This window comes from Uranotaenia lowii, chromosome 2 (genome assembly GCF_029784155.1).
Source record: "Uranotaenia lowii strain MFRU-FL chromosome 2, ASM2978415v1, whole genome shotgun sequence".
NCBI lineage: Eukaryota > Metazoa > Arthropoda > Insecta > Diptera > Culicidae > Uranotaenia > Uranotaenia lowii.
Window position 1 is genome coordinate 49,011,936 of NC_073692.1, and position 16,256 is coordinate 49,028,191.

Sequence of the window (16,256 nt, forward strand, 5' to 3'; positions counted from 1 at the left end):
CAACTAACTTAACAATAGTAAAATGATTTTTGTCTAGATTGATTTTCAGTAATATCAATCTGAAAAAAAATCTTAGAATTATTTTTATTATTTCATCCGACGTTTCGGCATTTATTATACCTTTTTCAAGAAGTGTACTTCAAGATATTGCACTTTTCCACACTGTTTCTTATAATGTCATATTCAAGTCTCCTAGACATGGTTGGTCGGCTCCTTCCGAACAACAATGAGCCGGAAGAAAACAACACTGTTTTCAGTTCGGCTTGCGAGTGCAATCCTCTTCCGCTGATCGTCAGCGTTGCCACATTTACGGATTTCTCCGTAAATTTGCAGATTTTAAGTATTTCTCTGGAGCTACGGATTGATGTCCGAAATCTACGGATTTTCAGCATTCCTTACGGATTTTCTATGGATTATCGAAAAAATTATAAGGATTTTGCGGATTAACGAAAATTTTTCCTGACGATCAAAAAAAAAGATCATCAAGTTTTGTTTCGCCAAAATCAATACATTTTCTGGCAACGTTTCTGATCGTGCTCCATTCGTTATCCGAGTTAACACGAGCTATAAGTAACTCGGACGGCAAGTGTGAGAGCCGAGAGCTTCCGCATCTGAGTGGGAGAAAGAGAATTTTAGCCAAGAGCACCCTCCTCAGCTTAAATGGAGAAAAACAATATTTAGACTCCCACCACACAACATACGAAAAATTACAACAATTTCTTCCTCGCTGTCAGCGTTGCCACATTTAAGACTTTACTTATAATGAAAAAAAACTTTTTTTTTTCATTAAAGTAAATTGGCACCGAAACATGCATTAACAATAAAAAAATTATCAGTGGAGAATATTAGGGAAATCTATAGTTTTTTTTTTATTTCTGTTCGACTACAATTTTTGTCTCCTAAATTTTCCATTAATCAAAATTATTTTATTACCTAAACGGCGTTTCAAAATCCGGAAACTATTATCAACTGTGTTATTATTTCTCATTATGAACGACTTGCACATGAATCTGAATTTGGTCTTCATCTTAATGAAATGTTCAATCGATAGATATAGTTTCTATCTCCTATTTCGGAACGCTTTTTTTTTGTCTTTTTTTATAAATGGTGAAATCTGTACCGATCTTAATCAAATTCCTAGAATCTTTCATCTGTGCGGACAGAATCTGTACCAAAAAATAATGAAAAAATCTGTATTTTTTTTAGATAAATCTGTACTTGTGGGTACCATGCCCACTGTTATTTGCTGTTAAGAATTTTTTTTTCTTGCAAATATAACTGTAAAAGGTGGCGTTCAGGCCAGAGGTGCCAGGTGGTTTCGTAAAATAATCAGGAAATCGCGAGAAAAAAAACAAGATTTTTCAGAAAATTTCATAGTAAATTGGTGGTATTAAAATACAGCTGTTCTTAGAATTGCATTCGTTTGATGTTCTCATCATTGAACTACAAATTCGATTAAAATTTAGTCATTTTAAAGACCAATTTTCAAAAATCAGACCAATTCGAGAGTTTTTGAAAAATCTGGATGGCCTCTCGAAAAACAGGACAAATCTTGAAAAATCATGACATCTCTGGCACCACTGATACGGAGAACGGCGTCTTTTGTTGTGAACGTACCAAGAAATGAACAGTGTAAGCTCTCAGATTTCTCCTCAACACAATGCCAATAGATTTTTTCGGAGAAGAGAATTCTCTTCATCCGATGAACTCTTATGTGTTGAAATCTCACTCTTGATTGCAGTGCGATTTATCTCTTCCCGCACAGTTTAGGGAGAGCAGACGGAAAAAATGCGCTCTCTTTTGCCATCCATGCTTCTAGAGAATGGCATATGCAATGCCGAAACGTCGAATTAAAAAATAAAAATAGTTTTTATTTTGGAAGCTCAAATTTTAGTTTAAGCGGAACCTTTGGTTGCTCGTGTTGATAAACTCCGAACGGCATATCGAAATGCAAGAGCCTAAATTTGCCCAAATTTAGCCCTTCCGAGAGTTGCGCAATGTCGCTGTTCTCGTTGGTTATTGATAAAAATATCCTATGCGTCAGCCCCTAGCCATAAATAGGCAACGGACTTACTATGTGAACCTGGGGCGACCGTTACATACTACCTAGTGAATTCTTTAGTCTAACAGATCTAAATCGTAGCGGTAAATAACTTTACTACAAATGGATCAGTTAGCCCAGCGCAACCTACGACTATTTACGGGTTGTTGGAGCTACTTAGACGAATGAACGAACCGAGAACTAACTAAACCTGCCTGTAGTAGCCTTGCTAATCCCCAAGCTCTACTAGGTATATGTATGGTAGTGCCCTTACCTACCTTCAGTCGTCACTATATCGCGATCCGAGAATCTGTACCGTAAAGAAGCCAGATTTAAAAACATTAAAAAAAACTATAATAGGGGAAGGTCGCTCGATATCGGTAGACCGTTTGTGTTTCTGACTGGACTGCGGCCATGTTCAATGATCATAACTGCGCGCGCCAAGTCCAAGTCAAGTCTGGTCGTTCGTCGTCGGCGGAGCCTCTAAGCAATTTTCTTGGACCGAGACTCAACGGAAAATAGCTGTTTCGAATGAGTGAGGCTGCCGCGCCGTTCTAAATGCTGGATTTGTGAGCCTCGAAATAGGGGGAAATAATTTATATGTGTTCTGGTTTTTGTTGTAGCTTTCAGTTGTTTTTTTTTGCATTGGTTTGATACAGTACTTAAAAAAATGTTTACTGTGTACCTTAGTACACTTTTTGTCCTCAGAATGAACCCTCAAGAATGCCACATATAAATTTGAAATTTCTTAGACGGAAAAGCGTTAAGTTTTTTTAAATATATATTTCGCTCCGTTCAAACCATGAATGAAATAGCAATTTGAACTAGATCAATCATCAGCATTCGGGTTCACTATCAACCGGCGATTCCCATTTTCAAACAAGAAGGTCGATGCCCTTTGCAGGAGAGCTGAGACACCAATCGAAGGTGCATTCCCGATGTCAGGGGATCCGCCCCATTTTTCAGACGCAGTCTTTCCCTCACATATGTTCAGATGTTGCGTTGGTTGGACTCGCTAAGGAGCCACTTTGCAAAACCGGGAACCACACATCAAGCGGGGGAATCATCATTTTATAACTCTTTTTCGCGAACCTATACTTAACCTACAAAGTTGATTGCACCCTCTTTATAGTCAGAGGTAGTCAGATGGATGCATTCGGTCCACCAATTGTCGATTGGGGTCCCTAATAAGTTCCCCCCCAATGCGAGTCCTTGCCAAACCTCCCGAAACTACTCCCCGAAGAGAGTAGCTCTGTTCCATTAAAATCGCCCCAAAAATAAGGAGAAAGAGTAGAGAAAACACAAAACTTACCACGCCATTGTCCATGCCGCCATATGGAGACTGATAGCCTGCCTTTTCTGTGGAAGAAAATCGAAAACGGAAAAGAGTAAGAAATTAAAATCATTTCGAAAAATATCATAAGAAACACCTTTTGCATATCGCGTTTCGTCTCGTCAGTCACTCATACGTAAAACTCGCTCATACAGGTAAACACACGTGGCGCTCGACAAAAATTTTAAACTTAAAAAAAAAATGATATCAACCGATTTGGTGGAACACAACACAGCAGCGAACGACCCCATCATCATCATCATCATCTGCGTCGTCATCAAGGCGATTTAAAAAATCAATTCTCCCGGGGCATATCGACGACGACGACGACGACGGAAAGGCGAAGCTCCCCAAAAAAGCCATCTGCTCATCCAACACAACCAAACCGGGCTAGTTTGGGGGCCACTACACAATCGAAAAAAAGTTCGACAACAACATCGGATTCGGAGAAAGAGTTCAAAGAATAATCGAGGAAGAAGATACAGAAAAACATTGGGTTGTTGCATGTACGCAACAACATCATTTACAACGACGACAAGACTAGGGTCCAAAATGTTAAAAAAAAGCAAAAGGGAGAACACAGGGACGGATTTGTGTCGTTTGGTTAAGTGAAGCCTCCAGCGGTGGTTCTCAAACCGAATGTTTTTTTTTACAGAAATGAGATGTTCCGATTTCCCTTTTTTCAGAAACGATTTGGTATTCGATAAACAATCTCAACAGATTTTGAGCTTGACGATAACAAACATCAAGAGTAATTTGAAAAAAAAACTAATTTGTAACACCCAAAGACCTTTGGTAGACGTAAAAGGAAAGGTTTATCTTCCTTCAATGTTTTGTTTTATTTTTCTTAAAAGTTAAGTCAATTTAAATTAAAAATTCAATCAGACAAGATTTTTGTTCATTTTCTCTATTTTTCCAATTCTAACCATGATGATTATTTTGTTCATTTTGCTAATTATGTTCAATTTACATTTTTTTTTTTCATTTTCTCTATTTTGACAAATTTTTTTCCATTCAGTTAATTTTGTCCTATTTGGCAATTTACACACATTTTCTCTTTTTTTCCAATTTCATCCATTTCGTTTTTTAATACATTTTTTAAAATATGTCTATTTTGTTCTTTTTAAAATTTTGTATTTTTTTCAATTCTGTCCTTTCTTTCTGGTCTCAATTTATGTCTCTTTTTCGTTTTTGTTTGGTGTCTCTTTCTTTCTTTTTTGTCTCTACTAGTCTACTTCTGAGACTTTTAAGTCTTCCAAATCTTCTAAATCTTTTAAGTCTTCTATGCCTACTAAGTCTTCTAAATCTCTTAAGTCTTCTAAATCTCTTAAGTCTTCTAAGTCTTCTAAGTTTTCTAAGTGTTCTGAGTCTTCTAAATCTTCTAAGTCTTCTATGTGTTATGAGACTTCTAAGTCTTCTATGTTTTCAAAGTCTTCTAAGTCATCAAAGTCTTCTAAGTCTTCTATGTCTTCTAAGTATTCTAAATCTTTAAAGTCTTCTATGCCTTCTAAGTCTTCTAAGTGTTCTAAGTCTTCTATGTCTTCTAAGTCTCTTAAGTCTTCTAAGTCTTCTAAGTCTCTTCATTCTTCTAAGTCTGCTATGCCTTCTAATTCTTCAAAGTCTTTTAAGTCTTCTAAGTCTTCTAAGTCTTCTAAGTCTTCTAAGTATTCTTAGTCTTCTAAGTCATTTAAGTCTCTTCAGTCTTCTAAGTCTCTTAAATCTTCTAAGTCTTTCAAGTCTTCTATGCCTTCTAAGTGTTCTGAAACTTCTAGGTCTTCTGAGTCTTCAAAATCTTCTAAATTTTCTAAGTCCTCTAAGCGTTTTAATTCTTCTATGTCTTCTAATTCTTCTATATCTTTTAAATCTTCTAAGTCAATTTAGTCAATTTTGTGGTCAATTTTGTTGATTCTGTGAATTTTGTCGATTTTTTCAATTTTATCTAATATGTCAAATATGAAAATTTTGTGCATTCTGTCAATTTTGACAATTTTATCAATTCTGTCAATTTTGTCAATTTTGAGGTAAATTTTGTAATTTTTTATTAATTTCGTGAAATTTGGAAATTTTTGTCAATTTTGTCAATTTTATCAATTTTGTCGGTTTTGTCAATTTTGTCGATATTGTCAATTTTGATGATTTCGTCAATCTTTTCAATTCTGTAATTTTATTTCATTTTTGTCAATCTTATCAAATTTGTCATTTTTCTCAATTTCGTCAATTTTGAGAAATTTGTCAATCTTGTCAATTTGAACAATTTTGTCAATTTTCGTCAATATTGTCAATTTTGTCAATTTTGTAAATTTGGTCAATATTGTCTTTTTCGTATTCTTTGTCAATATTGCCAATTTTATCAATTTTGTCAATTTTGTCAATCATGTCAATTTTGTGAATTTTATCAAATTTGTCAATTTTGTCATTTTTTTCAATTTTGTCAACTTTGTCAATTGTGTGAATTTCATAAATTTTGTCAATCATGTCAATTTTGCCATTTTTTTTTCAAATAAATTTTATCAAATTTGCCAATTTTGTATTTTTTTTTTTCAATTTATTCAACTTTGTTTATTGTGTGAATTTCATAAATTTTGTCAATTTTATAAATTTTCTTAATGATGTAAATTTTTCAAATTTTATCAATTTCGTGAAATATTACGAAATTGTCTAATTTGTAAATTTTGTCAATGTTGTGAATTTTTGACAAAATTCACAATATTTACAATATTGACAAAATTGCCAAAGTTGACAAAATTGACATAACTTAAAAAATTGTCAATTTTGACCAAATTGACAAAATTGAAAAAATTGTTCAAATTGACAAAATTTACAAAATTTGGCAAAATTGACATGATTGAAAAATTTGACATAATTGACAAAATTGAAAAAAAAAATACAAAATTGACAAAATTGACAAAATTGTCAAAATTGACAAAATTGTAAACAAATTGACAAAATTGACAACATTCACAAAATTGACAAAATTGACCACAAAATAAACAAAATTGACAAAATTGACAAAATTGACAAAATTGACAAAATTGACAAAATTGACAAAATTGACAAAATTGACAAAATTGACAAAATTGACAAAATTGACAAAATTGACAAAATTGACAAAATTGACCAAATTGACAAAATTGACAAAATTGACAAAATTGACAAAATTGACAAAATTGACAAAATTGACAAAATTGACAAAATTGACAAAATTGACAAAATTGACAAAATTGACAAAATTGACAAAATTGACAAAATTGACAAAATTGACAAAATTGACAAAATTGACAAAATTGACAAAATTGACAAAATTGACAAAATTGACAAAATTGACAAAATTGACAAAATTGACAAAATTGACAAAATTGACAAAATTGACAAAATTGACAAAATTGACAAAATTATCAAAATTCACAAAATTGACAAAATTGACAAAATTGACAAAATTGACAAAATTGACAAAATTGACAAAATTGACAAAATTGACAAAATTGACAAAATTGACCAAATTGACAAAATTGACAAAATTGACAAAATTGACAAAATTGACAAAATTGACAAAATTGACAAAATTGACAAAATTGACAAAATTGACAAAATTGACAAAATTGACAAAATTGACAAAATTGACAAAATGGACAAAATTGACAAAATTGACAAAATTGACAAAATTGACAAAATTGACAAAATTGACAAAATTGACAAAATTGACAAAATTGACAAAATTGACAAAATTGACAAAATTGACAAAATTGACAAAATTGACAAAATTGACAAAATTGACAAAATTGACAAAATTGACAAAATTGACAAAATTGACAAAATTGACAAAATTGACAAAATTGACAAAATTGACAAAATTGACAAAATTGACAAAATTGACAAAATTGACAAAATTGACAAAATTTTGACATAATTTTGTCAATTTTGTCAATTTTGTCAATTTTGTCAATTTTGTCAATTTTGTCAATTTTGTCAATTTTGTCAATTTTGTCAATTTTGTCAATTTTGTCAATTTTGTCAATTTTGTCAATTTTGTCAATTTTGTCAATTTTGTCAATTTTGTCAATTTTGTCAAATTTGTCAATTTTGTCAAATTTGTCAATTTTGTCAACTTTGTCAATTTTGTCAATTTTGTCAATTTTGTCAATTTTGTCAATTTTGTCAATTTTGTCAATTTTGTCAATTTTGTCAATTTTGTCAATTTTGTCAATTTTGTCAATTTTGTCAATTTTGTCAATTTTGTCAATTTTGTCAATTTTGTCAATTTTGTCAATTTTGTCAATTTTGTCAATTTTGTCAATTTTGTCAATTTTGTCAATTTTGTCAATTTTGTCAATTTTGTCAATTTTGTCAATTTTGTCAATTTTGTCAATTTTGTCAATTTTGTCAATTTTGTCAATTTTGTCAATTTTGTCAATTTTGTCAATTTTGTCAATTTTGTCAATTTTGTCAATTTTTTTACAATTTTGTCAATTATGTCAAATTTTTCAATCATGTCAATTTTGCCAAATTTTGTAAATTTTGTCAATTTGAACAATTTTTTCAATTTTGTCAATTTGGTCAATTTTGTCAATTTTATCAATTTTGTTAGTTTTGTCAATTTTGTCAGTTTCGTCAATTTTGTAAGTTATGTCAATTTTGTCAACTTTGACAAAATTGACAAAATTGACAAAATTGACAAAATTGACAAAATTGACAAAATTGACAAAATTGACAAAATTGACAAAATTGACAAAATTGACAAAATTGACAAAATTGACAAAATTGACAAAATTGACAAAATTGACAAAATTGACAAAATTGACAAAACTGACAAAATTGACAAAATTGACAAAATTGACAAAATTGACAAAATTGACAATATTGACGAAATTGATAAAATTGAATAAAATGAATTGACAAAATCGACAAAATTTACAAGGTTGCCGAAATTCACAAAATTGTTAATTTTGTCAATTTTGTCAATTTTGTCAATTTGGCCAATTTTGTCAATTTTGTAAATTTTGTAAATTTTATCAATTTTGTCAATTTTGTTTATTTTGTCAATTTTGTCAATTTTGTGAATTTTGTAAATTTTGTCAATTTTGTGAATTTTGTCAATTTTGTTAGTTTTGTGAATTTAGTGAATTTTGTCATATTGTATTTTTTTTTAGGTTTTCAATTTTGTCAATTTTGTAAAATTTGTCAATTTTGTCAATTCTGTGAATTTGGCCAATTTTGTTAATTTTGTCAATTTTTGATGAGTCTGTTTTTTGTCTTTTTTTAAATTTTGTTGTGAAGGGATGAATGACTTGAAGGGATGAATGTTGTGAAGGGATGAATGACTTGAAGAAGTTAAAATCCAACCAAATAAAAAAAAAATTAAATTTTTTTGCCTTTTTTAAACTTTTATGTCATTTCTTGTCCTTATTCGTCTTTTTTATCTTTTTTATCTTTGTCTTTGTCTTTTCTATCTTTATTGTTCTAGGCTGTTTGTCTTTTTTTGTAGTTTTAGCAATCCTGTACGGTTTATTCAACAAAACAGGATTTCTAAACATTGGCTGATTGCTAAAATTGCAGAGAAAACAGAGCAAAGTTCATAGTTCAGTGACAGACAACCATATTCATGGCTGATTTAACGTGTATTTTAACCGATGTTGTATGAGGGCTCTGAAGATAAGAGTTTAGGTAAAACCCAAAACAAATCGACATTAAACCCCTTGATGGGGTCCTGAGCCCAGCAGCATTCGGAATCAAAGGTCCGCGTGGAGGGGCAGGTCGCGAGCCTACGTTTTTTGGAGCACATTTACGTGAAACTCAAGGACCGGTCTCTCCCCGGTCTGATCCGCATCCAGCAGCCGAAAAGCATCGCGCGCCAAGGTACCTTAAATTCGTCATCACCATCCACTATTATCATCATCGACATGATCATCGGCAGCATCGTCTCCGACCTTCTTACAGCTTCTTGCTCCCTTGGCTTCTTTCGATGATGCGACGGCAGTTGCGAGTCCATAAATATGTTAATAATTGCATAGTACCACCTGTACAACTGGAATCGCAGCGAGAAAAGGCCATCCACCCAAAAAAAACAACATCCAAAAACTGGCTAAGAGTAGCAGCCGGCTGAATCCTTCCCCCTTCTTTGGATCCCGCTCACACAATCCCTTGCAGCTTTCCCCAGCGAGCGACTCTTCGGAGATTCCAAATTTAAACCTCGAAAAAAGGGGCGCCCAAAAAAAAATCTAAAAATGATCTGCAACCAGTTGAGCTTCCGATTTTGTTTGCTTCCTCATCCTGTTGATTCTCTAAGCTTATAGGTTTAGTTTGGCCGTTCAAATCTGATACCCTCGTGCTGTGCGTTTGCTCTGGACCGGAAGCCGCCAAACAAGGACTTCCCTCAACTCTGACCCGGCGAGGTAGACCTGTTCCTGTTGAAATTATTTGAGTGTTCTGTTTAGGTTATGGAACCGGGTTTCGGCTGCGATGCGTGGAAATCGTCTGCCCACACACGCTCTTCTAGTAGGTGAAATAAATATTGATATCCTATTTCATACCCTAAAAAATTCCCTACACCCGCAATTCGATTAACAAAAATAGTTGTACGGCTCACTGTGTCCATTCTATTCCCTGACAAAGTACTGATGCGTGTGAGGACCAATCTAGGAAAAAAATGGAACAGAAAACTGTTGCCCACTATTATCCTGTCGTCCTAGAACCCTCCTGCCGGATCGAAAATCGCTGCTGGTGAGCACCGGACCCAATCCTGTTGCTTAGGAGTGCTAGTTTGACAACCAATTTTGATACCAATCGACATCATCATTAAAGTGACGCTGCGCCATTCAATGTCCTCTCTCTTCCCTTGCCCGCGTGTTGCTGCGCGCCTTTGGTGTGACTAATGCAAGTTTAATAAGATAATTTTCTATCACCCTCACCGTGCGGCGCGTCGCGTTACAGCTATACCTATAGTTTCGTTGTATGACGCGCGGAAGCAAAACGTTTGCCCGGAATCAGGTAATTTAGAAGTGATTTCGATGGCACGTGAGGCGTTTGAGGATTTTCAGACTGATCAGTTATTTAAATTCTGTGAAACGGTGAAACGATTTATTTGACTCATTACCAGACGAACGAAAGTTTTCACTGTTACATCGTGTAAAAAAACCATTTTAATTCCAGAAAAACATGAGAAAACCCCATGTTTATTGCGGAAAACCGTGAAAAAAACTCTAATTTCCAAGCTCTGAAATTCGCGACAATTAGCTTGCAATAAGTAACCTGAGACCTTAGACTTGATATATAAAACTTAAAAAACTTGAGACCTGAAAGTGACCTAAGATCTAAGATATGATATTCAAGTTCGAAGGGTTGAAATTTTCAGAATAAGGTGGTTTAAAGTTTCAATCTCTATCAAGATCTAAATGACTCAACATTTGAATCTATTTCGTGAAACCTTGATGTAAGAATCAGAGGTTTATTTTCCTGATTCGAAAATTTTTCTAGTCAGTTCTTTTATTCTTTGCGTCCAGTACTGTACAGTGGGCCCGGCCTTGATAAGATGAATAGTAAATGTATTTTTACTATTCACCGGGATTCTGACAAGTTCTGGCTGTGTACGTATCATAAGCATAAGCATAAGCAAGCATTTTCTTACTTTAGACTCAATTAATTTTTTTGTATCATTTTTGAGTTATGTTTGAATCATTTTTCAAACATTTTAAAAGATTTTTTGACATTTTTTGGCTGGTTCTAGGTCAATTTAGAGTTATTTGTAGTTTTTTTTAGTTAAGTTTCACAGGTTTCACAGAATATTTAAATTTTGTACGTACTTTCAAAATAATCCTTTTTTTCTATAAAAATAAATTTTATATTTCTTACTTTGTCTTGAAAAAATATGCTAGGATTGGAAATGTAAATTTAAAAAAAAGTTATTTTTTCATAGCTTTTTATCAAATAAATGCTATTTCCATCACAAAGAAACCTTCACAGAATTTTCAGAAAAAAAACACAGGAAACCATTTTTTTCGCAATAACACAGACTTTTTTTCGGCAACCTAAATCTATATCTATGTGTCTAGCTTTTTTATACTCGAGAGCTCAAACAAAAACCTTAGCAAAGTTGTAGCTAACTTTAATTTAAATAATTTGAATAAACATGAAGAATCACAGAGTTGATTTTTGCTAAAAATAGGCGTTCATGCCACATTTCAATCGATTCTTTTTTTTTAATGATCTTCTTTACACGTTTTTATTTAAAACGATTTTCTCAAATAAGACGATTTTCGAACATGACAAAAACAGATTCAGACATTACCGCTTTTTTTCAAACCACTCTTGGACGATCAATCCATGATGCCTCTAGTATGCACTATGGGGTTTGAGGCGGCAAAAAGTCAAAAACTGAACTTTATCGGGCCGCTTTTTTATTTTTACTAGTTAATAACTTAATATTTAACTAAGATATTCCCAGTTTTTCAACTCATTATCTTGAATACAGAACGCACCACAGACATCAGACTTTGAAAAATTGAAAAATTTATATGTTGATGAAAAAAAATTTAAATCACATATATTTCTATGGAAAACATTTTTTTCTTAAATTCAAAGTACACCATATGAAAGCTTATATTTAAAGCTATCATTTGAACCATTCCAAATTTTTACACTCTAAATTGATCTCTGATAAAAATGAGTAAATAATTATATTTTTCAAAAATCTAAAACTTTAAAGGCTTGCCAAAAAAAATCCCCGCATTTCCCCATACTCTTTTCACTATCAAGATCTATTTTCAAGTCCTAAAAATACAATGAAAGAAATTCCAGGCACCTTAAAGCACCGTTTTTTGAGTTATAGTCAAATAAAGCTGAAAATATCATGCAAATGGGTAATTTTTACCCATTAATGAGTAAAAATTCAACAAAGTTGATGTTGGTTTGTCAAAAAAAATGTTTCTCATGATTGATCAATCATTTCACACATTTTTCTCTTGAGTTTCATGAAATGTCTTGATGTTATTTATCATTTAATGATCAATTAATCCAAAACCTGGTTTTCAAAAGAAATAAAAAGTAGGGTCAAAAATAACACCAAGCATCGTACTTTAAAAGCTATTTATGCAAAATTCTTGTAAGAATTTATTATAATTTAGTTAAAATAGTAATTTTCATACAAAATTTTCAAAAATAACAAAATAGTCCAAAAAACCTAATCATACTTTTTGCCGCCTCATTGTATGGAGCTGCCCCATAGTGGTATGGTGATCTCATATGCCAAATCGCCATTCCGCCATATTGAAAAAAGTTTTGACAGCTGGCTGTAGTGTTTACGAAAAAAGGGGTCCAGGGATGCCAGGTGTTAGAGATAAAAAATCAGATGGCAAAAAAGTGTGTATGTGCACAATCGTAAACGAAAGATCAAAAGATTTAAAACCGTACTGGGGTTTAGTTTATTTTATTATATTTAATTTGAGTTTTCGGAAAAAAGCAATGATATGAGTATATTCAATGAATTAATTTGTATTCTAAACACTTTTTTATAATAAAATTTCAATACAGTTCGGTCTATCCGTATGTTCCGAAAAAGTAAATTTTTTCATTGACCGTTATGATAGAAAGGATCTTATTAAGGGTGGATCAAACAACCAAAACCCTAAACCGGATGTTGCTTGTTCCTTATTCTTGTTACCTTATCCAAAGAGCTATTTTGTTTCCCTCCAATCTAAAAGTGTTGGATGAAAATAAAAGTAAATCGGTTCTGCTAAAGGAATGCTATAAATTCTGCTATTGATAATTTTCATGATTAAATGATAAACGATTTTATGGTTCGAAATTTTATTTTCAAATAACTGTTGCATCATGTAAATACTGCTTAAGCCTTTTTCAATATTAACATATTCAGTTAATGTACCTTCACCACCACCCACGAGCAGCGCTGAGCTGGAGCTTTGCTGCACTTGAGGATGACTAGCAATTGGACAGCATCACCTGCAGAATCCTTCAGGGGCTCAATCCATTCCGGACAATCAACAGTCTGCAGTGGATCGAACTGATTCCCCAACCCACTCATCGGACTTATCGTCATGCTGCTCAGGCGCCTAACGTTGCGCCTATTTTCCTATTTCAGCTCATCGGTCCCATCATTCAAAAGTGCCAAAAACTTCATCTGATTTTCCCAAATGCTACCCATCAGATCCGGATTACTCGATTGGATCTTCTGGAGCAGCGATGGCAACAGACGGGGGTCCTCCTGAAGCAGCTTTTTCATCTCGATGAAGATCGGATGTTCCTGCAGGAGGGCGCTTCTCGAACGATGGAATGTAACGCCTCGCCATGTTACCATCCGATTCGATGACTTTCTGCTGCTTCTAGATAGCTCTTGAAAGAAAAAAGTGTTGAATAAGCATAAATTTGTCATAAGTAATGCAAAATTAATGTTACTCACCGCTACCGACAAAGCTGGCACCGTCGTTTAGGGGCCGTTCAGATACCACGTGGACAGAAAAATGAGATTTTTGACCCCCTCCTCCCCCTCCGTGGACAAGCGTGGACATTTGACAAACCCCTACCCCCCTCCCTGGATGTCCACGTGGACAGATTCGAAATATTTTTTTTTAAATACCAATAATTTGACAGTTAGAACCACCACTTTTTGCCTTTTTGTTATTGAAATGGCTGATTCTGAAAAAAAAACAATAAGAATTTCCTGATATAAAATAATTTTAAAAATTTTAAATTTCTAAATTATCATATTCATCACTTACTTTCAAGTAGCTACCTATTGTTAAAACTTAAACTGGAAAGCTTTGCCATTTTAAGATTTTAGGGCTTGAGATATAGCTCAGTTGGCAAGTCTGTTGTCTCCTGAGCCGATGTCCGCGAGTTCAAGCCCAAGAGTAAACATCGAACACAGTTGTACCGGATAAGTTTTTCAATAACGATCCGCCAACTGCAACGTTGATAGAGTCGCGAATGCCATAAAGATGGTAAAACGACTATAATCGAAACAAAAAAAAAATTTAAGATTTTGATTTAAACTTCTTAATATTTATTCACCTTTAGAAAATATTTTGAAAGTAAGAATGTCCACGTGGACATGACCCAAACCCCTACCCCCCTCTCCATGGACAAGCGTGAACATTTCCATACCCCCCTCCCCCCCCCCCCTAAGTTGTCCACGTGGTATGTGAACGGCCCCTTATAGGTCCAACTTCTTCCAGCTTTGCTTACCAGCCCGGAACTCAGCCGGAAGATTTTGTTTCGATTCTATGAATTTTATTTGCAAAAATCAAGGCGAAATCTTTGTCTACGCAATATCTTGGTGATTGGCAAAACTTCGTGTTTTACAAAAAATCAGAGCACCTGGCATCCCAGCCAGCCAGCAGCCAGCCGAACAGCCAGCTGTCAAATTTCGGCTCCTCCTCCGCATCCAACCCTCGTCTACTTTTTGCCAAAGAGAGACCACCATATCTAGAGGCATCATGGATCAATCAATTCGCACGTGTAACATCTCGACAGAGGCATCGAACGGAATGGTCACTTAGGGACTCTGGGGCAGTTCCGGAACAACGGTAGCAGAAAAAATATCCAAAACAAATCTTAGAGTCTCCTCAAAATAATCTTTTAGGTAGAAAGTGATCGATCTACCAGGTAAAAAAAATGTTCCCATACTTTTTCAAATGGCTTCAAAATTGTAACGCTGTTTAATAATTCACCAAATCGAAAACCTGGATAACAAGCAACATCCTATGGAACCTTGACAACAACAACAGCCCGTGACGTAAAGGATAGCCTTCAAGTCTTCCAAGCCAGCAGGCATGAGATCGAATCCCGGTCACGGCATACATAGTGCACTTTCCATAGGTTGGTGGTTTTAGCATTTGTAAAATGCTAGCCATCATATCCTCGAAAGATGTACGCTTAGAGTTAAGAAAAAAAGGAATCTCTTCGAGGAAACATCAAGTTTCATTGGGATCCTGTATGTGTTTGTGTTTGTTGTTAAAAAAAAAAAAAAAAAAAAAAAAACAAACGAAAACAAAATTCAACATTGGATCAAATTTTCCTCCCACGATCTTGATACATTTCTCCAGTCAGTTACAAATGCCTCCGGCGATGCTTGCTGGCACTTTTGAGGTAAATGTCTTTCAATACTAAGGTTGCCAGAATTTTTTCCGCACGTCTCCGGGTCGGGTGATTTCGAGCTTTTTTATCTAAAATCCTGACAAAATCTGTGCATTTGATTTTAAAATTATCAAACCATAATTCGGGCAACATTCGAGAAAATTTAGTCATAATCCAGGAAATACTCAATAAAAATCAAGAAGAAAAACATTTTACGGTGTGTTTCGTAGAAGGACTTGACGAAAAAAAAAATACAGTAACACTAATTTTAGCATGGGCAGAAAGTAGACTTTTCCCAGGTTCATTTTCACCAAAAATTGAAATATTTGGTCGGTGACCCCCGATACAATTTTTTTTTAAATTTTCTATTTGAAATCTTAAAAAAATATGCGTATTTTAAGTGTTCTTTTTCTAAATTTCAGAAGTGCTAATCCTCTTAGTCTTCACTTTAAAAATTTATTTATTTAATTTAAAAAACTCATCAAAAACATCGAAATTTTTTCAAAATTATTCCAAACTAGTCATTAAAACAAGGAAAATTACCTCAAAAATATTCTAATCCTAAAATAAAAAAAAATCGGGTGTCAAATCCTGTCAGAAGTCTGAAAGGGTCAAATTATCTGAAATTATTAGATTAAGCTGAAACAATATTAATCCAATATCGTTAAATTGGCTTCTTGTGGAAACACAGGATTCATTTTTATTAAAAAAAAAGCTCAATGATAAAGTTCAGAAAATCAGTCAATACTAGGAACTGCTATTTTTTTTTAAATAAAGCTTATCGTGATGTGATCTGGA

The 16,256-nt window shown here is 33.5% G+C and overlaps 1 protein-coding gene across 5 annotated transcripts in view; it reads right to left on the reverse strand.

Annotated features, from left to right (window-relative positions):
• LOC129744818 (protein daughterless-like) overlaps nt 1-16,256 on the reverse strand; it is a 137,712-nt gene that overhangs the window by 49,693 nt on the left and 71,763 nt on the right. For all 5 annotated transcript variants that reach the window (XM_055737538.1, XM_055737534.1, XM_055737533.1 and 2 more), the window contains exon 2: nt 3,354-3,400. In XM_055737538.1, coding sequence (XP_055593513.1) covers nt 3,354-3,400 — 47 coding nt within the window. The remainder of the gene's footprint in view (nt 1-3,353; nt 3,401-16,256) is intronic.